Source organism: Falco cherrug, chromosome 14 (assembly GCF_023634085.1).
Source record: "Falco cherrug isolate bFalChe1 chromosome 14, bFalChe1.pri, whole genome shotgun sequence".
NCBI lineage: Eukaryota > Metazoa > Chordata > Aves > Falconiformes > Falconidae > Falco > Falco cherrug.
The window spans coordinates 7,606,102-7,630,692 of record NC_073710.1 but is presented as its reverse complement, the minus strand read 5'-3'; the positions used below and the strand labels follow the sequence as shown (position 1 = coordinate 7,630,692).

Here is a 24,591-nt window from a genome sequence, read left to right as displayed (position 1 = left end):
AAATACTTCCATTATAGCATACCTTTGCCCAAGATTTTGTTACTGACTGACTGACTGACAGAAACCAGACAAAGAAATAAAACAAAAGGGGGGGAAACGTTAAGGTTTCCATTTATTTAAAAACCTATATTTTATGATTCTACTTTACTTTATGCTAAGGAAACTAACTCAAGACCTGATCAGAGTATCACTTTTCAAATGCCTAAATCCCTGTAAAGGTTTAGTATCTGGCTGTGTGCATTTTGCTCAGTATTAACATGTTCAATGGAGTACTTTGATTTTTTTTTTTTTTTTTTTTATCTAGACGCCAGAAGCTGGTGAATATATGCTTCATAGCTTCAGATAAACCTTTTGTTCTTCTGGGGCTGATCAGCTGGTGCGGCAGCGAGAGGGAGAGGAGGAAGGAAATTCACAGGGGCTCCACGGTTTCAAAAAGTCAAATTACCTCTGAGCCATGGCATTGCTGATAATTTAAATGAAAAAATATATATACAGGCTGCACCACACAACATCTCTACTGTTAGGACTTTTAATGAAGCCCCAGTTGTGATGACACTGAAGCAGGGAACGCTACGGTGGGATAATTACTTGGCTCCCTCGCAGCTGAGTTTCACAGATGCATTATTAACGGCACATTCCATGCCATAACGAGCACCGAATGTAGGTGGGATTCACAAGCCCCGGCATCCGCCATTAGCAGGTTGGCGCAAACACAAATGAGTGTTTTCACAAAAGCATGCAAAGGTTGTGAAATTCCAATGAATTCTTTCACTGGAAAAAAGAGTTCAAGCTGCCATGACCGGATATGTCACCTCCCACGGCACACCGCGCACCCGGCGAGGCACCATGGGAAATTACAGAATCAGAATGCATTGATTTTTTTGTAGAAAATACAGGCGGCAGCCCTGATGAAGAATTAAGGAGGAAATGTAATAACCTAATTCTCCTCCAACGTCCTCACACACACCCCTTCCAGCCTGGGTGCCCGGCTCCTGCATCCAGGCAATTGCCAGGCAAAAGGCAGGGATAAAAATTAGCTTTTGCTTAAGCCGGTGGTGGGATACTGGGCTGGGTGCACCATTAGCTGCTTACACCAGGGCTGGACTTGGCCCGCTTTGTCTGAATGTCATCAGCTTTAGGACACAACATTTCCAAGCAATACTTGTTTTATGCTGCCACATGTTTTATGTTATTCTCCATGACATTCATCCCCTAAACATTCCTCAGATACAAGCCCTTAACAGGTTTTCTCCACAGAATACTATTTACAGTATAAGAAATTATTAATAATTCCTCCTCAAACCATAATGTATATGGCTCGAAAACTCTGGAGAATACAAAAAGAATTTTCCCTCTCTCTTTCATGCCACACACATAGAAAATATGACATTAACATCTTCCTTTATTACGGGGCAAGTTAGCCCAGCACTGTGCCTACATTCCTTCCTAGCCTCATCAATGGCAGAAGCAATTAAGACATTCCTTATGACCACACGGTAGTGCTTATTTCACTGTTTGCAGCATAAGTGAACTAAATGCAGTTACAAAATTAGTGGCAGCCCTGTTTTGTTGGGGTTTTTTTTGTTTGGTTTTTTTTTTTTTTAAAGCTTCTATTTCAAGGTGACCCTTTTCCTGTTTTGTGTGTCACCCCAAGTGTTGCTGCATGCATACTGAACCAACACCCTCCCAGTAATTAACACCAGCACTTAATGAAGTCCAGCTGCTGCGATGGCAAACTGAAGGGATGCCAACCTTTGTAAACTAGTACTTGGGCTACTCCAGTTACAGCTGCTTTAAAACCACAGCAGTCAACTTCTCTTTGCCTACTTCTCAGAGATAATTCTTACCAAATAAGACAAGTGTTCAAGATTAAGCATTTAATAACAAAGCTTATCTCTGAACTAATATTTCAAGCTGGAAATGATACAAAGGGCTGGATCAACTTAAATGAACACTGCAAAATTAATAAAAATCCTGAGCAGCAAATGAAAAGCTAAAATGAAGATTTGCACTGTTAAATACATAAACCTTTAAAAACCCTGAAGTGCAGTTCCAAGGGAAAATTGGAGACAGATTCTTCAGCAGTATCTGTTCCTCTGAACTCCTTTCCTGATCCAGTATGAGAGACACTAACAGCCAACACTTTATTAAAATAATACACTCTGCCAGTTGCTTCATTACATGCAGTGGTATACCAAGGATTCTAGGTGAATGTTTTTAGAGAACGTTTGAAAAGGCTTACATTATAACTCGTACCACGTGGATTTTCAAAAGAGGAAAAAGAACTCCTTCCACAGTCCTCCTTCACATGTGCCTTCTTGCTCTTCTCCTTTATCTACCTCTCTTAATATGCTACTTTTCCATGCAGAAGTACTGATAACATTGCCCAATTTAAGTGCAAAATTGCTAAACTCCTCTCCACAGCCCCCCCCAAAAACCCCAAAGCAATTCCCAATGCCAAAACATGCCCTCCCCTCAGACCCACACAGTGGATACAGCACCCCACATTTCTGATTTACATACATGCAGGACTCCCACTTCAGTCCAAGAGACATCCGATTTGGGCTAGAGGCAGAGAACTGCGCCCTGAGCTTTCCGGGGGCGGGGGCGAGACCTGTGTCCATTGCCCAGCCAGCAGCCACGGGAAGCAGGGAGGGCCAAGCAGGTGAGCTGGGCTCAGCCAGTGAAGGGCGGAACAGTGGCAGGTGCACTTCATTTTCAAAATTACTAACAAATATAATGGCTTCTACTATGATAAACATTCAGTGGCCTTTTCAAAGGCAGGAGGGAAGGGAACAAGCTAATTTACTTTCACTTGAACTAATTTACACATAGGTAACATGTATCAATTTACAAATACATTCAGCATCAGGAAATCAACACTTCTCCCAAGCAGGGGTTAATCCAAGGCCCTAACCCTGTAATCGGTCCAATTTTTCCATCAGAGACCTAACATTGCACAGGATCAGTATTAAAAGGACATCCTTGATTATTCTGGATGCCCATGCCCCTGAGAATATAACTTAAAAACAAAATCATTAACTTACACAATAACATAGTCCTTGAAAAAAAAAAATGGAAAAAAAATTGTGTGTGCAGGGCAATGCTGACTTCCAAGCACAAATTCCTTTGTTTTCCTTAATGCTAGCTTTGGACCCTACTGATGACTCAAAAGGAGCTGCACTGAAATAATTGCATAACCTGGCAGCCCTCTGCGATGTGTCAACATTTCATAGGCGGAAAGGTAGCAAAAGGCTAAAAGCTAAGAACCCAACTTTGGTTTAATTTACAGAAAATATTGACATACTACACCATCTATTTTTCTTATTGTAAGTTTGATATTAAATTATCCAGACTTCCATAGGGAAAGCCAATTTTTAATTATCAAAAAGCCAGTGAGGCTAAGTTCCACAAGGGCAAACCATGGGAAAGGGACGTGGTGGTTTCGCATGGCATGGCACGAGGCTCACGAGCTTCTTGTGTGCGTTGGCCTCTATGTAAGAGTCAACCATGGAAAAAAAGCCTGTTTACAACAAAAGGCATCTGGTAACCATGATTATTCTGCCTTAAAACTGAACATTTTAGATTTCTTAGCTCCCTCTTTTGTTCAGTTTTAGTTCTCATGCTTGCCGCTTTCTGCTCTGCTCTGTTCTTTTTTTGTGCATGTTATAACCCAGCACGACAAAAATCTGCATAGTCAATCACACCGCTGATTTTCAAACAGGTGAGTGTTATTAGTTTCACAAAGAAAATAGGTTCCTAGGTATATTTGAAATTCATTTTTCAAATCATTTCACAACGCAGCTACTCTGTTTCCTCTGCAATGATAAAGCTCACAACTTGCTAGCACGGAAACTCAAGGGAATCGTCTACTTGAAAGTAGAGCCTGAACTGTGAAATATGGATTCAGATCTAGATATTGAAACCTTCCTGCTTCCCAAACGTTGGGTGTTCAGACCCAGCCATGCAGTCTTTACTCACACTTTAGACTTCAGGTTCCTCTAACATGGTGGTGGTGCTCAAACACAGACAGACAGCAGGGCCTTTCTCCCTGAAATTACAAGTATCTTCTCTTTTGTCCTGGAGGCCTCTTTCTAAAGTGTGCCAGGAGTCTGGTGTTAAGTAAAAGATGTACAACTACTTCTGAAGAAAGAAAAGTACAATCCTTCATTATGAAACTGGCAGGCAGAGGAAGTGAAGTTCCTTATGGGATACTACCCTGTGTTCAAGGTTTTGAAAGGTAAGGCCATAGACACCTGAAAGTAAAGTTTCTTCTATATATTCATGAACAGAACAACAGACATTTTAAGATTATGCATGGAAAGAGAATATGTAGCCATTTCAATATTGCTGAATTTATGTCAGTACCCTGAGATGCTGCTGTATCTGCATAGGTGCAGGTAGCCCCTGTGTAACACAGCGTACACACTCTATGGGCATGTGAGTAACTTTATGAATTAGGTGTATGACAGATATGGCTTAGTCAGGACAAAGCAATAGCTTTAAACGTGCCACAGGCAATACTTGAGAGAAGTCACTGTACCACACCAGTTCTTAAGCACAAGATTCAGGACTCTGGCATCTTGAACTTTAAACCCCCTCCTAAAGCAGCACATTTTGCTTAGACAGGACATAACTTTATTGTATATGTCAGGAACGGAATAAAGTTTTTCTTACTGAAATGAAGTGGAAAAGCATGTTTCCACAGTCTTTCGAATGTTAACTTTCATGTTCTTCAGTAAGTTACAATCTGATTTGCCACAAGTCCGGAGCCTCCTGGTTAGCCAAGTCAAACACTGACAAACCCAAAAGGGCTACTGCTGATAACCCCCATCTCCTCTCAGCGAGCGTGGCAAGGGCTGGCACTGCTTCTCTTGTGTTCACATTCCAGACAGGGAAATACTAATTGTCTTTTAAAAATCTCTATAGTATTTTGTCAATATTTTTTTATTACAGCAGAGCATGTATAAATATTTTATTGTAAACCAAGGGCCTAAAATAAACAGTTTAGTAAATAGTTATTACATTACAAGGAAAAACATCTGTGGAAACTGTTTTCCATGTAATTATTCTTGCTATTTTACATTTGCTCTCAATGTGAATTTCTTTGGCTCTAATGTTTCACTTGTTCTAAATCTTCCTCCTTGTTGCTATTATTAAAATCTTAAAAAGGTGCCAAATCTTAAATGAAGAAAAAAAAATGATTCGTTAGAAATTATTCATATCACAGTGAGCCTCTACTAAACCTGGCAGGGGTGCAATATTTTCGGTGAAATTAACATAAAATATACAACTGCAAATTATCCAGGAAATAGCGATGTTCTTTACAGCGCGCATTTACATTTGGTAAAAAATGTTCTACTTATCTGTCTAGCACAAAGCTCCAATCGCTTCCAAAGACAGTTTTAAAGGGATAGTCATAGCTCCGCATAGGGAGCACAGTCCTTAGAGCAGCTGTAACAAATAGCTGGTGGGGAAAGTGACCTTCGATAATTATGAAGGTAACAGTCAGCGCTGGACATTCCTTGTTGTGAATACTAACAATCTAATTTTAGATTTATTTCCCTTTTGGTACGCTGGATGGAATTCCTCTCTTAGGCCTAAGTCCTTTCTACTAAACACAAGAAAAACTATAATACCATGTAAAATGCAAATTTTGCTGTAAATATTTTATAAAATTGTTGCATACATCCCAAAAGCTATAGGTCTTAATTGAGAGCAGGCTATTTTTCCAGTCAATATATGGAAATGGAAAATGCTAATTCATGTTTTTCTACTTATGAAAAACCCTGGAGAATGGCAAAACCACAAATGCACTCACTTTAATATTATAAATATAATTTGGCTCCCTCTTTGCAGTCCTCGATGTCCTGGCTTTTATCTCCCGATGGCTGCAGAGGAAGAATCAGAGAATCGCTTTTACATCCCCTGTGCAGGAAGTCACCCCCGCGTGCCGCCAGCTTGGCAAAAGAGCAACAGCCTGAGCTCGCAAACGCAGCAAACAGGAACTGAAACAAGAAATTCCAGCACTCTTACACGGGATGCAAGCCCCAAAAGACAGCAAACCTGTTCAGGGCGAGCAGCGTGCGCACTCAGCCCTGCTGCCAATAGCCACCGCCACCACGGACCAGCTGGGTGGAGGAGTGGGGCTACCCCCACGCTGTCCCCTAGCCCCGTGGCTCCTCCTTGGATTTATTTCCCCCCTTCAGAGCAGCTAGTGACTTGGACAATAAAGCCTGGAAACAACCTCTCACAAGTTGTACTGAATATAATGAAAAGTCGTTTAACCTGCTGCAGCATACGGTTAATTGCACTCACCTTCATCCATCAACTTTTCCTTTCCTTTACAAGAAAAAGACTGGGTTTTGCATCTTCTAGAAGAGAAACCGTTAGGTTGTTGAAGTTAAAACTCTCCAAAGGTCATTGATGCTGGCTTTGAAGACTGAAAATGATATTATTCCCCATTAGACTTTTAATCTCATGATTAGAGCTAAAGTTAACATGGCTGTTTCATCTTCTACCAGGCAAGAGTAAACTCATTTTTTCTTTCTCTACCAGAATACTAAATGGCATCCTATCTTGATGAGCAACATTTCATAGTTAAACACTATGAACAATAGAAATGCAAAATAGTTCGCAAGAGGTTTTTTGAATTTTTAAATGCTATTTGATTAACTCTGAAAAGTCTTACTTCATGCACAGCAAAATCTACCCATGGAAATTCCACAAAAGCCAAAGGACCTACGCTTGATTGTCAAGACTGCAGTCCTTGCTGGCACCAGCAGGGAGGCAAAGGGGGAAGGATCCACCTACTCCTAGTTTGAGCTCTTACTCCTACATCCCCTAAAACCTACCCACACAAATGTTTTAGAATTGAGGAATGCTAGTGAGCAGAAGTGGGACCCAACATGCCAGTAAGAGCTACTTGTATGAGTGGAAACTGCCCTCTTAGGCTACTCGTGGATATTAAGATCAGTTTTGGGAAAAACTTGCTGAAAAGTCTGTGAGGCAAGAATTTACAGGTGTGCACTAGTTTCAAAATCCACTGTACAGTGTTCACTGTCATTATAGGCAGACGCATGGAAAAAATTCAATTTTCTTCATTCAAGACAGACTCTGATAACCAGCTAGTAAAACTCAGACTATAATTTCTTATTCAGTGTTCCACATGAGATGCATTTTGCTGAATTTAACATGTTTTGCTGTTAATGGATTTCACAGTGTGTTGCCATTTTTATGCAGCTGTCCAAATAAAATGTTGTGTACAATGATGTGCTTTTACTGTATTGCTAGCCTGCAAATGGCAGCCACTTCCTGGTCTAAGCCTTAGGAAACCGGGAAAACTCTTTGACTAGGCCATTTAATACAAGTATTTTGGGTCTCTCGAGTTTTTTTCCTAGCAAGTCATGTTCAAACAAGAATGAAGACACAAGATAGATATAATTACACCTTGTACATTTATGGTCTAATAGTATTTCCACTGAGTGGAAAAACAAACCTCAATATACTCAGGTGTTAATAGAGTATTAAGTCACAGTTCTAGAGGTAACAGACCCACACCTCTGTGTTACATGAAATCTGGCCTCCTAGCCTGCGTGACAAATGTCTCCTTTCTTCAAAGTTGCAAACTAGATTGCAGGGACTACTAGTGCACAAAACACAAACCACTCAGCAGTTAATAGTTTACAAGAAAAGTCTGCACTGAACTTCAGAACCGCAAACCTTCACCATCTTGAGCTGCCTGGCAGTGAAGCATTTGCAAGCAACTGCACATTTCTGTTCCAAAACAGGCTGTTGAGAAAATACATTGTGAGTTTTCCCCACAACAACTCGACATGGACTCTTTGGGACCCAAAGGTGAACTCTTACGCATGAAAATCTCCCACAATCAAAGAGTATGATGGGTACCTGGGCATTAGATGCCCTGAGAATGGGTGTTAACACTGTTAACACACCAAAAAATACCACCAGTCCTCACAAATTTCAGTGAAAACATGAAAAGAAGCCAGCTTTCCTTTTAATAATGCTCTAATAACACATTTAACTTTCCCGATACCTTAAGTATTTTTGTAGTATTGGATTTCTGTATAACTATGGGGTAGTACAATATCCTTCCTTTTTTTTTTAAGAGACAAAGAAAATTTTAAAAGGACCTACAGAATTAAATTTCAGGCCATTATTTTTGAATTATTGTAATTACAAGGAAAAAAAGTTATAGATTGCTTTTTCATTGTATTTTTCAAATTTTTCTTTGTTGAACTAAGTCAAAGGATATATAACTTTAAAAGGCTTAGATTAAAAAACCATAGCATTCTCCCTTTAGATTTCCAAATGGAATATAAAGCAAACTAACCAAGCAACTAACATCTCAATTTAAATCCCCCATCCCTTGAAAGTTCATCATTCAGGTTTAACACAGACATTGTTGATTTCAGTTTCTGGCACATTAGAATTAGCCTCCAAAGGAACTTGTCTCCATTGATGTTCTTCTGCAAGTGAAGGCATAGCTATTAACAGCTTTAAAACATTTTAAAGGTGTAAGGAGGGTTGTTTTGTTTCCTGTTTTCCCCCCAAATCCTAGAATTTAAGAATAAATACTGAATCAAAAGGACAAAAGTTGCTCTATCCTTTTTTTATTATTATTGTCTTCTTTCCTTTTTGTTTGTTTTAAAAAAAAAAATTAAAAAAAAGAAATAAAAGGAAAATTCTTAACCAGAAAGTTAAAAAAGGAGAAAATGTAACTGGAATACTTTCTTCCCTTCAATTTCATCTAGCTATATCCGGCCCAGCTTGATTCAGTTACTGTTCATTGCATGAGGTTTCATCATTTAACTTTTGTTGCCAATATTTATTCCTGGATATAGCTTAAAGTCATGGGGTTTAAGAAATATTTGTCCATACCCCAATAATATCTGATAGCTGCTGTGTGCAAAACGTAACAGCTGAGGACATACCAGTGGTGCTAGTTGATGCTGATTCTTTAAAACACCCAAACTCTACCAAAACTCTACCTAAAATCCTAAAACCAATGGATCTGCCTAGCTAAAACCATGCTAAAATACTTGCTTGTGAATACAGAATAAGATATATCTCATCATAAAATCTAAACACCTCAAAGTTACACTCACAACGTTCACAAGATTTGGTCATTTTTTTAAGGCCCTTGGCTGTCCACTAGACGATGGATGATGAGCATCTGAAGGCAGGATTAAATCTCAAGCGGACTATGATTGACTGAAGTAGCAATTTATACACATCAGAAATGTGCTACGTACTTCCTACCTGCAATGCCATTTTTGTAGTCTTCTTCTCCACCAATTCAGCAGGTGCAAAACGAGGAAACATCAGACCAAATTGGCTTTGGCCTGTTCCTACAGAAAGTAGGAGGTTAAAAGGTTCAGCTCCTCCCCATGGGGTCAGCACCTCGTTCACCCTGTGTGTCCCTGGGTTTGTGCCAGCAGGACAAACCACAAAAAACAAAGCAGCAGAGAGGAAGGAGAGAGTGTATTTGTGACAAAGATGCCTATGGAAAACACCACAACCAGTGAGGTGTTTTGGCCTGCTATGGAGCTCTGTCTTCTGAAGACCATGGTATTCATACACGTGTTTTTTTCAGTTGTGGCAGGACAATTTTTTTTTTTTTATTATTTATAAAGTAATGATTTGCTAGTTCTTTTAAGTCTGACGTTACTGCAGGGCAGTCTGACAGGGACAACCTGAAGTCTTCTTCCTCAGGTGTACTGTGTAATCACACGGTGGTTATTGGTTGTCTCAAGAATGGTAAGGTTTTTCGTTTTTAATTAAAGAAACTTAATTTTTTAAATGGCACACAATGAATCTGCCAAGTCAATATATTCAGTTAAAAGCCTCCTGATTCTTACAGAGGTCCAAAGCACCAAAAGTTACTAATAAATTGAACAAAAAGGAGCTTGTGACAAAAACTTGCTAGGCAAGCAAGCAAGTGCATCTGGTGCAAATGACAGAGACCATTCGTGCAAAGGCTTTATCTGTGGCAGGAGCCTTGAGACATCGAAAAAAGGTAAAAGCATTTAAATAATTTATATGGGCTTCCTTCATGGGGATCACTTGTAAAGAACATCAGGGCAGAAAAGATGTCCTCCACAAATGGGGAAAAAAAAAAAAAAAAAAGAAAAAAAAAAAGAAAAAAGGTGCCAGTACACCAATCAGGCAGAGCACACAGGGAGGGCTGTGTTTGATTTTACTTGCCAGCCACCTATGAAAAAACAGAAATAGGGTTTGTTTAAGGGCCATGTCAGTTGGTAACCTCTTGTTCTAGGAGGCCAGATTAAATCTTCCCCAAGGTTAAGGAAGCCGTTCAGTTTGAACTATGATTAAAGGCAATGGGCCAATTGTCTCTCTTTGAAGTCAACCAAGTAACAGGAGGAACAAATCTGGACCTTTAACACAACACACACAAACCATTTTTCTCTGATAACTAGTTAGGGTTCAGCATATGTACGCCAGTACCCTTACTGATTCAAAACCAGAGTGTGTTCCATAATAAAAAGAAAAATAAACATTTTAGGTCCAATGCTCAGAACTGCTGAATTTTGGAACAGATATTCAGAAAGAATGAAATCCAGAATTTTATGCGTAGAAAAAGAATTTAACTATAGTTTACTAATATTGTATACTTTCTTTTCCCATTTTTCTATGACTGGAAACAGCCTGGAACCTTCTCTAGGTTTCCTCCAAGAGGTAAGAAGAGTATTTTATAACTCTGTCTAAGCTAATTCCTAACTAACCCAGTATTGGTATATGAACTAAACATTAATTTCTTTGTTCCTTATTCACTTCCCATTTATCAGCTATCTTTCACAAAAAGGTACAAAGCTTTCTGTCACTCAAGAAAGGTAGTATTGGTACCTGATGTCTCCAAACCAAGACATTTGTTTGGCAAATAAGAAATGGCAGTAACAGCTACTTTCTCCAGATAAAACCTTTATCTGTTAATAAGCTCCCGTGAAGAAATCATCCACACCTAGATTTTAAGACAGAACTGATACAGACATTAGTCCCACAATTCACATGAGGAGAACAACTTTCTGAAAACATTATTTGTACAATGTCTGAAGACTACACCTAGAAATGATGGAGGTTTGCTCCCTCTCCCACCCCCAAGAAATATTCTGGTGTTTTTTCCTCAAAAGTAGGACACAGAGGGGTGCTGGCATATAAAATATCTGAGAAACAGGCAGAAAGCATCTCTGCAGACTCTTAAATACAAACATACAACAGTTTTCAAGGTTAATAGCATTAATACAAATGAAGAACAAGTTACACATTCAGAAAAATCTCTGCTACACAGGGCAAAGTTTACTGAAAGACAGCATTTTTTGCCACCCTGCCTAACTGATGTTGAAAGGCTGGGAATAGATTGAGGTGCTTGCTAATGATAACTTTGAAGAAACATCACACTTAAAACTCAGACTGATTGCAGAAAAGGTGTTTTATCAACTGCTCTCTTTATGAATAAATATGAAACTACCAGGAAAATGTTTAAACAGGTGTAATCACAACTGCATATGAAAATTGAGTTTAGAGGCTGTAAGGAATCTTAACACAGTTAAGAAAGAATGAAAGCAATGTAAAACTGTGATCATAGCCGATTATGCATGTATCATGCAAAACAGGAATGTTGTCATAGCAGCTATAAAAATGTCAGTGAAAACTGAACCACTATTACCAAGTTGTAAATGAAATGAAAAATGCAAAAGGAATATGTGAATGAATACATTAAGGGAAATGTTATTTCTTTCCTGGCAGATAAACAAGCAAAACAAAATACATGCTCATGAAACGGAGTGATTTGTATGAACAAATATGCATAGATAACAATTGCAGGAGGCCACATCAGCACAGTATGACAGGATAAAATTATTAAGATTTTGGGTAATTAATTTTCCAGCCTTAGAAAGGAAGGGACAGTAAAAACGTAACGTTATGAAACCAGTTCCTAAGTAAGAAAGCAATTAAGTAATAGATTATATTAAAGGCCAATATTGTTTATAATAAAATAAACAGAGCTTCTTCTCCCTGTTAGCAATTTGGCTTTCACTGTGAGTATACTGTTAGAGTGTGGCTTTCGAAATGAAACATTTCCAGCCTTTTGTACACTATACTCATCATAATGTTATTTAACTACTTGCACAAGTGCTTAACGCTAAAAATCATATATATTTTTTTAAAAAAATAGAAACCCAGGGCTTAGATTTGGACAAAATAACATGAGGACCTACTGGTGTAAGCAAATCCCTTTGCCCAGGAGCCTGAGCCAGCAGCAAGCTCCACTCGGGCAAAGTCTCCTGCAGCGGTGGCGGCACAGGACTCCAGCCAGCCCGCGGCACTCGCCCATGGTGGGATTAAGGTTCTCATGTGTGTGAGGAAAAGTCATCTATGTTGTTCATCTGTTAAGATAAGTACACTTAGCTGTTTTTTTCTAAAATTCTTTCACAATAGCCAGCCACTGCAAAATGAAAGTCTAGTACATATCGTTAATTAAGGCAAATCCACATAGAATTGGATATTGAAGCAAGCACTGGGTAAACAAGTTGTACCTTCATTTCTGCATTAAAAGAGCAATTACTCGGAATATGCTTTACAAACATCAAAGTTTAAAAAATATTTTTGAGTTCCTAATGTGTCCATAATTAATTCACACATTCAGCTGTTCAGTCCAGAAATATGTTCCTGTTGATAATTTGCATCTAATGCTTCAAAAACAATCTGGCAAATGTTTATTTGCCTTAATGCCTGAAAGCTATTACCAAGACAGTGCTCTACAATGTCACTATCATTGCTACCATGTATACGCTTTCACTAACATGAGCGCTTAGGTCTGAAGAGCTTCCCTCAAGAATTAAACAGTTTTGTCTCAGGATACAATGTCACGATGGTATATTAATGGATGGGAATGTATTTACGGAATAGCACACTCAAAACTTTACAGCAATTGGCATTCAAGTACTGTGTTAAACAAAATACACAGGAAAATGGGAATTTTACAAGAATTAAAGCTGTCCTTCTTCCAATATTGACATCTATTTAATGAAAAAAAAAAAATGTTTTATTGTAAGAGAGACTGTGAGAAGCATTAGCTGTCCTCAGCTCCCAAATCAATGAGAACAAGGAACAAAGCACTTCACAAGATCAGGCCCGAGTACCAGAAATGCTTCACATCCTCATCAGAGATGCCCAGGGCTAGTATTTCCACATCTGTAAAAATCAGTTCTGCAAAAACGGTCTTTACCTACATCCTTTTCACATACACACACACTTAAAATCTACTGTGACAGGCAAGAGTCCAAGACCACTCAAAAAGAGTCCGAATTTTTATTTTGGAAATACATAAGTTAGCAACTTTGTTAAGATCTGAATTTATGAAAACTGTGAGTTCCTAAATAAAAAGATAAAACTGCTTCAATTTTTAAACAGAAAAGGGAAACATAACTGGGAATACATTGGTTTATGTTTGACTTTGAATACTATCTCAACCTCTTCACCACTCTGCTGGTTTCATCTTACTGCTTGAGCTTGGTATCACCCGCTAATTGTTTCAAACATAAAATCAGCTTCCTAAACTGCTGTTTTTTAGAAAATTATTTCTGTAGTTGTTATTACAGTTTAACCTCTTATGCGCAACAAACTTACTTTGTTATTTTTAAATGTTAACAAAATAACAAACCTTTATTTGGTCATTTTTTGTTTAGAATATTTGTATGCATCTGAAAGAAACATAACTGTGGATGCATGTTATCCCTCCTCTTTGTGTTTAATTCTAGCAGAGTGTTTCCAGAACTTGAAACATGACCTCCAAGGGCAGGCAAGGTAATTCAGATACTTGGAGTCCTATACCACATACAATGTACGGCATGCCACGGCTTACGGCAGTACTCACAAAACTCTACCTGCTCCTCCAAACATGTGGCTTAACTTGGTTGTCCCTGTCACATCAGACAGGGAAGTATTTACCCAGACAGCAGTCCAAGAACCAGACCACTGAACAATTTCAATGTGACTTCTGGAACTCTTCCCTCCAGCACTCCCTTCTGTCCCCAGTGGCTCTCAAAGCACAAACAGGGCCTCATGTTTCACATCGCACATACGGCAACTTGCCCAGCCTGCGCCCCCCTCCCTCTCTCGCTGCTCACCGGCATTCAGATCTGAATTTTGACTGGGAGCACTGGCAATTGCACATGTAAGGACAGGAGTGGCACCGGGGAAGCGCTCTGTTGAGCTCAGAGGAGCCGGACAGCCTCTCACGAGCCCACAAACACACTCCTCTGCAGCCAGAGGCAGGAAGGTCCCGCAGCAAGCCCAGTGTTAGAGCATGACCAGGAATCATTATTTTCCCTGTTCCAGCCCTAACTACACTCCAATTGAGCTTCCCGTGCATGTTTGCCAGGAGACTTCCTTAAAGAAAGGGAGAAAGAAGGGTGGGGACAGTTGTTCATCTTTTTGAACATTAAATAGAAAACATTCCCCATCTAACAGCGACAGAGAGAAGCGCTGCTACATTCGCTTCTCTTACCCAAACAGCTGAGAGCCCCAGCATGGATCCAAATGCATTTTCCCTTGATACTGGGTGACCTGACCCGCCTGGAGAGCAACAAGTCTGTGGAATTTTTTGCACCCTGAAAAATATTAATTAGGGCACCCGACTTGGCTGTGGGAACAGCACAGCTGTAAAAACCCAGTAGGAAAACCCTGGCCCAAATCCTGATGTTCCCTCTGCAGGGCTCCGAGCTGGGGGTCCTTGGCAGTGTGGGACAGGAGAGTGCTGGGGCTCCTTCCCCAGGGCAGCCATCACTGGTGTGCCACGGGGACTTGGCGGTGGCCCTGTGGTGGAGACTGAAGTTCCATAGCTCCCCAGCCACTGGGGAGGAGCTGCACAGATTTCCGTGCTGCTGGCTGCTGCCATGGCTGCTCAGTGCCCCCCCATAGAGCCCAGGGCTGCGTACGCCCATCCTCCCCTGCATCTAATAGAGGCTGCACATCAGAGGCTGTGGTAGGTGGGGAGATAAGGGGGAGAAGCTTTAAACATGGCCAGGTCAGCGCAACAGGAGGTAAGCAAGTACAGAGGCAGCAAGAACTACTGAAAGTTTTTGATATAGTCCCAGGTGGACTCCCCAACGCCTGTAAATGTTTCAAAGGGGGATCCCCTTTCTGTGGGCATGGAAATGTTTCAAAGGAGCCCCAATCAGTGCAATGTTTCAAAGATCTCTGCTTTCGAAAAATTCCACCCCTAACCCCCCTGCCGGCTGAAAACATTTCTAAACAGATCCCTTCCTGGCTAACCGCAGCTGAGGAGGTCTGTTCTGCTGCTTACAGCCCTCCTACAGGCCCCAGTGTAAAATGAAACAAAACATCTACCATTTACCTCCTCTGGGGATGTATCCAGCCTGCTCCTTCCCCAGAGACCCTGCGCAGGACCCAGTGTGCCTCTGTGTTTGTGTACAGGATATGAAGGGCTAGAGTGCAGGAGGGTAATTTTTCAAAGCGGTCTGTGGGAGTAGCACTGGAAATTCCCTGCATACTGTTTTGAAAAAAATAAAACCCCTACCCCTATGAATTATGAGCAGGGCCTCCGACTCCAGACTGAGGAGCTGAGAGCTTGAAGAGGGAGGCACAGCCAACCTAACTATATGCACTTTTTAAGACTACGATATCAGAAATAATTGAATTCTTTAATCATATTACGGACACTGACACTTAAGAGGTGTCACTGCTACAGAGCAGGGATTCCTTTGTTGATAGTCACTTGAGCAGAATAAAACTGTAAACAAGTGCTTAGGATATCTCAACTATTGGTTTTGTGTTTCTCAAAGTATGAGAAGAAAGTGCTGCTGAGAGGTCCTGGATTATCAAAGCCATGGGGTTTTTTACCTAAAAATTACACGTCACGGCTAACTTCATTGTCTTGGCTCACTTCAAATTCAAAAGAGAGATAAAAATCTCTCCCTGGAAATGCTTATCCTACTCAAATTCTTATCTTAGATTGGTATCAATCATTCATTTTCCCCAGACAGCATTTCAATGACTATATTAAACCAGATACCTTAATTTTAGACAGATACAAGTTCGTTGAGTCCAACCCTAGGCTCCTGAGGAGTCACAGTCTGAGGACAAGCTCCCCCCTGTTCCCCAAACACCCATATGTTCACCCTGGGATCTCAGTGCACACACCCCCACACACGCCCCCCGCACAAACAAATCCTCACCTGTAGGTCTTAAATTGACAATTACGACATTAACAACTCCCGTGACACAGACCTGGGCTGCAGAAACAGCTATATTAGCTTCTTTCTGCCCATCTGACTAGACTCAGCATAACACAGAGAAAGGAAACTCTTGCACCCCTTATTTTATAAGTGACAAACCAGCCTGAGCAGTAAGGACGCACATGTCCATCTCTCCTATGGCCTGACTAAGGGATCAAGGCTCTCAGGCTTAGAACAAAGGGCACAGGAGCAAGCCCAAGAGGCAATCCATCACTCTCCTTATTATTACTGACTCAGCACTATGCAAATTAACACCAAAAATCTGCACAGTATTTATTGCTGCAGAAACTGTGACATCTAGTCTCTTCTTTCGCCTTCAGTACTCCTCAGTAAAGCACAAATACCAACAACAGACTTGCTGGCAACACCTTTTTGGAAGCAGTCACATGTCCTGAAGGAGAGGGGGCCCAACTGCCTTGTGAACTGAGATGCTCAGAGTGCGAGGAAGCTTGGCTCTATGTGTCTACACTTCACTCGTTCCCAAACTGCACCATAAAATGAAGTGATGACTTGAACTTAATGAAGGCTCTTAGTCTGTATCTCAGCAAAGCAACACAAGCTATGACACCACAATGGAATGTTCATGCATTTTCTTACCACGTCCTGGTATTTACCATGTTCTAGGTGTACGGAACTGACTCCATATACATCTTTGTACTTATACAGAGTTCTTCCAAATATGTATAATAACTTATGTACAGCTTCAAGGAAACAACAGGTAGAGTTTTCACAAACCGCAGCTCGGCACCTTTCTCAGCCTCCTATGCCTTCTATCACTGTTGATTTCCAATAGCACTAATAGTGAACCTTATAATGTCATATATATACACCGTGTATTATTCCAGGCAGCACTAATTTGGGGATATACATAAATAAACTTCACACATCAGTTACTGGAAAATGAAGAAATTGCATCTTTCCAAAAGGAAAGATAATTCCCCTCTCAAATGAAGCAGAACCTTAACTCAGCACTTGATGACCTTTGTATTTATTAGCTACTGGATCACAAATTAAGTTGAAACAAGTGCTAAGCTTGCCTAAGGACTTCTTTCTTTCAGGCTTCTTGAAAAAAAAATCTAGGGGGGAGCTACATGAAATCACTATGGTCCAATTAACAAGGATCTCAGTCTTCAAGCTTGCAAACAAGAGATTACATTAACACCTGCTACAAAAGCAAACATTTTTAGATATCTTCATCTTAACCTGTTTGACATTGACTTGAGGTTCCTGCCTGGCTCTCGGATGAGAATTATTGTGACTGACATGTATATTTTCCATTTGGGGGTGGGGGTGCAAAGACTGTGTCAGTCTGTATTTCTCTCTCTCTGATATTTATGCATAATTCACTTCAAAGCTAATAGGAGTTACATACATGCACTGGCGGGAGGATGGTTTCGTAAATGTAAAATTGTTGAAGGAAAACCATTATGCCTGTGGGAGGTAAATGCTGCATGTGAACATATGAGATGCACAGAGTACGCTGTAGGGTCCTTGAAGAATCTCATCCAACATATACCCACAGTGGCCTGTGTAAGTAACTCCTTTGTGGTCTATGCATCAAGGTAAGCTGACCTGTTGGGCCAACACATATATTTATAACATCTGTATAGACAGCAAAAACATTTCTTTGAGTTCATCAGTAAAGTAATCATACAGCTGCAGCAGAAATACAACCCATCAGATGACAACACTTTACTACAAACTCTTGTGACAGGACTGTAGTAGAAGGCAGCAAGCACTGATTTTTAAAACACTTGTATGTCTGAAAAGTTGAACTTTCTGAAGTCCAGAATTGCTGGGAAAAGAAGAAAAAACCTCACTGAAATAACTCTGTAAGTGTTTTGTTTTGACAATGTTCCTCAGGAATTCACCACACTTAGCTGGGAAAATGCTAGCAGTTAAATCTATTCAATGTCATGACATACAAAATTGAAACATAATTGCTCCTAAGTGGTTGACAACCAGCAAGTACTTTTTACATGGATAGAGAGAAATTTATGCTATCAAATGGAAGATACTGTCAAAAGTTTGATTTTAATATAAATGAAAATGCTACATGAGGACTCAAAAGGATAAGGAAAAAAGCTCAGCAGTAACACTTTTATAACCACATATTTAAAAAGCTTTGAAGTGAAGAATCATTACATCAAAATCATTTTCCTTGAAAGATAAAAAAAATAAATTACAGCATGAATATTAACAAGTTATTAGAATAATGATTTTCAAAGAGTAGCAAAAAACAAGCAGCCAATGAGTGGCCTAGTTTAAAGAATGTCTTACCAATCATATGGTTAGCGACATGGATTTGTATCTCTCTCTCATTCTCAAAGGTCATCTGGCACTTGATGCATTGATAGGTCTTTTTCTGTTTAATAACCAAAAAGAGATTAGAGAGAACTGCACTGTAGCATAAGGCAAGTGTGATCATGAATATAGCATGTTATGTGCTTCAACTTTCCGCCACTGAGGCCTTTTCTGCTCACGTATCCCTAACAAGACACCAAGTTGGGTCGGGCTTTTCTGGGACCATAAATACAATCTCTAATTAACAGCCTACTTGAGGAGAAATTTTATTTTCAAGTTTAAAAATTTCAAATGATAGTACATGAAAATCTGATTGTGTACTTGAGCCGTAAACAGATTTAAAAATGTGATTTAACCCATTGCAGTAAAAATTCCTGCACAGTGAAATAAAAGACATTGGAAGGAAATTCTGTTTTCAGCGTAAGATTAACTTTCTCAAAGAAAATCAATCTTTAGTTAAAATCAAAATACAGTAGGCAATACACCTATAATTACTTGGGGAAGTGAAGGACAAAAGGAAAAAACCACATTTTCTAATGGTCTCCCATCAGAAATCTTGGAAAAACTGCATTACCACAAAGAATTGTTTCCTAGTGCAATCTATTGTGTATTTTCTCCATCTCAAAGTCATACCAGGGAAGCTTAGCTGCAGAAGTGAGGAGATAGTGTGAAGAGGCAATTACATGAACCATTTATTCAAATAGGGAAAATGGGGTTTGCACTCAGATTGACAGTGGTGTGTACACTTGTGCAACATGACAGGAAAAAATCCACAAAATCATTTGTAGAAATTAAAATGTATGTTGACAAGTCAGACATTCAAGTTAGGAAAAAAAAATAAAACATGATTGCTAAGCTTTTGTACACTTGCAAAAACTCTTATTTCCCAAAGCAGGAGCACGGCGCTTTGGTCTAATGTGTGTGCTCATTTACTGCATGGGTATATGCTATCTAAATAGACATCCTTTGATGTGCATTTTAGAAAAAATTGGTCCTTTTGTGCTTACTTCTTCCTACAGAATAACTCCTACTGCAATACTTGCCACTAGGCATGAGCATGCGGTCTGTATCCTTACGGCTCGAGTGGATGGCAGCAGAATGTATGTGTAATCGCCGCGCACTGGCCACAAGCTCAGTTAGCCAAGGAATGGCTGAGAACCCCAAGCCATTAGCACTGAGAAACCCAATTCAGTTAAAAACACCCTCTTAACTTATTTGAAGCAAAACGTTTTGCAGGTATTTTTTGTGCACTTTTAGATACACATTATTTTTTCTTACAGCCTCCGCCCCACACCTAGGTATAGAATCCCATTTTTAGGACAGCAGTAATAAGTCAGAAGTTTTGAGTTAAACAGAGGAGTTGCTGTCACCCCCTCTGCGCATGGGATCCAATTTCCTCGAGCACCTGCTGAGGAAAGAACAAATTAGGTGCTGCCAAGAGCTTCTTAACTACTTCCCATGTCATCAATGGCAACAAGTTAGCCTGCTGGAGGTTAATGAACATGCTGTAATACCATAATAACAAATGCACCAGTCTATGGATGCTATGCGTATTCCATGAATTCTGTACGCAGTATGTGTTAGCACATAGGCAGGGCTCTCTAGGCTAAAACAACAATGGGTGATTAACATGATAATAGGAAGAAGGCTTTACTCCATTGGCCGAAACCTGACACAGCCAACCATAGAAAAGGAAATAGTCTGGAATGGCTAGTTATCCCTAGGCAGCTCAAGAAAGTATCCTCCTGGAGTCCATTCAGAAAGCAAGGCTGTTAATGGAAAAGCAGCTGGATTTCTGCAGCACTCTTTCTTGGGAACCTATTCCAGCAGACGAGCACAGCACACATACAGACACATGTTCTCTCAAACACACTGGCATAGACATGCTGAGGGCTCCTAACTTTAAAACCAAAACAAAACACAAAAAATCTTGGAAGAGAAAAATGGTGTTGGGCAGTGAATGATTCATGTGGTCACATTTAAAACTTGAAACCTTCCTCTTCTTTGAAACTTCATATCTAAGTTCTGTGTCTTGTTCAACAATTATCTCTGTTATGAGGGTTCCCTAAGTCACTAGCTAGAAAGGACAATATCTCAGCTCAAATCTATTTCAAACCTTTAGAGTTACATTAAACACAGACAAATGATTAATTTTTTAAATCGATTTTGGTTCTCCTGAAAGCTACTTAGTAGCAGATCTAGAGACAGGATGTCTTTGTTTAGCCACAGACTCAGTGAGAACTTCTCTACACCATTTCACAAACTCATAAAACACTCTGCTTGGCGTGACCACCCCTCAGAGAAGACACAGATTTCAGACTTCCTCTGAGTATTATCTTTAGCCTCCGCTAAGATATGTTCATGCAAAAGAGCTGTTCAACAGAGATGACAGCTCTTGTGACAGGGTACCCCACTAGATATAGAGTGATATTAATAAACGGCCCCATACAGGCCACGAAATAACTATAGCTAGATTAGCACCCAAATGGATATGCAAGAGATGGAAGAGCTGATTTTTTGGCTCATTAATCATTCTTTCTAAAAGAATATCACAAAATATGATTCCATTCTCAGTAAATGGAGAGCACTAGTTTTAATACAAGGTTGTGTGATTTGTGGTACCGAATATGATCATCATGGCTTCATGGCTTCATGAACATTAACAATGGGTCAGTTATCTGTTTTTAAAGTTCTGTCTTAGGTCAGTTATCCGTTTTTAAAGTTCTGTCTTCACAAGTGGTGACAACAAATGCGCCCAGCCTCTGAGAAGCTAAAAGAGTCTAGGCAATGGCATCTAGGTGACACAGGAGACCAGATGAGCAGGCCTTCAGCAGAGACCTCAGTCCCCATTAAGTCAAGATATTTAATTCTAATCTTGGCACAAAATAGTAGTAATAACAACAGAGGGTTCTGGTTTCTTTTCTGAAATAACTGTTGTTCCCATGGGTTTTCCAGACTGTCCTCCTTTAAATCTGGAAATGGTTTCCTGTTCTACAAAGAAAATATTCCTCCATTCAAGTGAATTTACAAGGGAAGAGAAGGGCTATGGGGGAGAACAAAGACAAGGAATTGAGTCCAATAAATGTGCAGGAGAAAAGGAACTGAGTAAAGGAGCACAATAGGGTTCATTCTTCCAACTTGCTATGTCACCTCCTTTGCTTCTTCAGTCCAAATAACGCAGGTGGGCTAAAAATAGTAGCACTATTCAAGATAGAAATTTAATTGAAGTCTAAGCATTTGCCATTGTCAATGTTAAACAAGCATTGTTCATGATAACTGGTACAAAATAAGGACAAATCTGTGTAAGAGAAACAGCAGCCTGAAGTGTGACTGCTTCCAGTATTACAAGGGGCAATGAGAAATCTCAGTAGTAAACAACTAGTCATGTTTCTCAAGATGTGCACATTCCTCTAGAAGACATGATAAAAGGAATCAATGAAATGTATTCAAAACTGAAGCTCTTACAGAAGTATGTTCAGAAAGCACTACCTCTGATGTGATCGTAATAAGAGTTAAAAAAGGTCTTGAGCTGTACATGTGTCAGATACAGGAATAGCACCTCCACTTGTGATGCTCATCTAAAAAAACCCTTTTAGTCCTATCCAAACAGAATAGCTCACGTAAAACTATAAGAATCAAACACAAATTGATGTTAGAGCCATCTTTTACTACTAAGGTGTATTTTATTTATTCGTCTTAGTGATGTTCCTTGTGGAATACCACTGACTTGATTTAAAATCTCCTAATAACAAATCTTCCAATACAGATGTTGCCATGTACACATCCAATACGGATGTTGCCATGTACACAAGGCAAAAACTTTGTCTGTCCGGAAATCTCTCTCATTGACCATCATGATTAGATGTCCAAGAGACAATTGTTATATCCATGTGCACATATAGGCAAACTTAAATCCATACAATAAAAAGGAATTGTTCTTTTTCTCCTGCTCTATTTTTTTTCTTCTCAAGTATTTTCATTTTTTATTCATCAAGAGCTAATATTTATTTTCTTCCTTTCTTTCACTTTGGGGTTATATCTTCAGTTAAGGTTTTTCCTGAAATTCCTTTAGGCTTCCACACTCACCTCTTCAATTCAAGAAGTATAACTGCTGGTGGAGCAATTTCTGACATTGAAATAAGTTATGGATTTTGTATGTCATAATCATCTTTCCATTTGCTTTGATTTCATTCTGCTTATTCTTATTTACTCTGAAACCTATACCCACTACTTAAATCTCCCTATATTTTCTTTCTGACTGTACATTGTTCTAATCTTCAACTGCTCTTCTGTTTAAGAAAGAAAAATCAATAAGGTGTTTAAAAAAGAAATGTGAAAGTGCTCAAGAATTGGAGAGAAGCAGCTCTTCTCTGGACATCAGCAAATTACTCTACATGCATTGAGCATTTAAGATCGTTCCAGTGAAAGGGTATTTTACCCGTGCGCAGCATGCTAACAAGATGACAAGAGAGAGAATGTTCAACTTGCTCAGCTTTGCTATGAAGCCAATGAAGTTAAGTAAATGCTGTTCTTGAAATACAGAGTTTTATCACCATTTGAAAGACAGCATAATTCTTTGCAAAACACTCTGCTAGGCAGACACAAAGGGCACTCACTGCCTCGAGAAACCTGAGTGAAACACCAATAGTTTCCATGTGAACAGGTATCAGAATTCAGGTCTTGTACCTATAATGAAGGGTAAGATAATGAATTATTCCTAATAACAATGTGTCTATTCCTGGGATGCATACCATAAAGGTCTCCGATATTAGCATATGTGCAGGCCATAGACACCTGTTGAAGGTACCATTTGCCATCATCGCAAATGCTGATTTTTCATTATCTTCCACAAAGGAACCAAGACCTTTCTTCACAGGATGAAATTCAAAGCATTTACCTTATTGAAGAACTTAAAACTGTCCCCTGAGAGAACAAGTATGGAAGCTGTCACTGAAAGAAAGAGTTAAAGCCAGAAATAAGAGCAGAAAACGGCAATGTATTCTGCTTCTGATAGTTGGTAACAAAGAAAAGGTAATACTTTAGACTACAGGCACAGCCCTATATAGTAAGAATTAGCCCTACCTAAGAAAACAGAGGTGCTTTAAAGAATTTAGAAGGAAATAAAGGCCTGAGGAGGAGGAAGGAGAATGACCTAGCCAGAGTCCCAGCCGAACTCTCAAAAGGTATCACACCAGGGAGGGATATTTCCATTCCTCATCCTTCTGCAGAATTAAGCGTGTGTGCCTGGAAGCTTAGTCACACATTCACCGCACCCAGAGGGAACAATATCCAGTTGTTTTACTAAAAAAAAAAGAAAAAAAAATTAAGCTTTCTGTGGGATTATCTCAGAAGCTTGGAACGGGGCATTGAGGCCAGCGGGTGCTGGGCAGGCAGTGCCGTGCTCTGAGCCGGCCACGCACAGCCCAGCTCAGCCGGCCATGCTGCCCCACGCGCCCCGGCACTCAGCCGGAGCTAACAAGTCCTGCTGGGGACACAGCCTGCGCCAGCTATTGGAGGCATCTCAATCTGCGTCCTCAGGACATACTTCGGGTCTTCTCTTACTTGCTGAGCCTCTGGTGTTCTAGCTGAATGGTATTTTCAGGTTCTTCTAATGCAGTAAGGTGTGTTTGTGGGTGCTTTAATTAGCAGATTGACATAAACAGGCATCTACGGCTGGAATTATTCATTAGGAGTTGGGTGCCTAATTTCCTTAGATACTTTTGAAAATCTCACCCCATCATGTTTAATTAAAAATGTCAGATGATATCAATACTCAGATGTGTCTGCTGTTGGTCTCCCGAGAAGATTTCCAAAATCTACTTCTCATTCCATCTGTTCCTGACAGAGGAAGGACTGATTTGGCCCATTCTTGAACCAAAATGTCAACAAATAATTTTAAAAGACTATAAACTGCAAATGATATTAATCTCCTGAGTAGGCTTCTGAAACCTTGGATCTGCATGTTCCCAGGTTATCTTGTAAGCTA

At 39.8% G+C, this 24,591-nt stretch overlaps 1 protein-coding gene across 6 annotated transcripts in view; it reads right to left on the bottom strand.

Annotated features, from left to right (window-relative positions):
* ZNF423 (zinc finger protein 423) overlaps positions 1-24,591 on the bottom strand; it is a 234,640-nt gene that overhangs the window by 71,678 nt on the left and 138,371 nt on the right. For 5 of the 6 annotated variants that reach the window (XM_055726858.1, XM_055726859.1, XM_055726860.1 and 2 more), the window contains one exon: positions 18,582-18,666. The exons of the other annotated variant lie outside the window; for it this stretch is intronic. In XM_055726858.1, the coding sequence (XP_055582833.1) occupies positions 18,582-18,666 (85 nt within the window). The remainder of the gene's footprint in view (positions 1-18,581; positions 18,667-24,591) is intronic. 6 annotated transcript variants of the gene reach the window in all.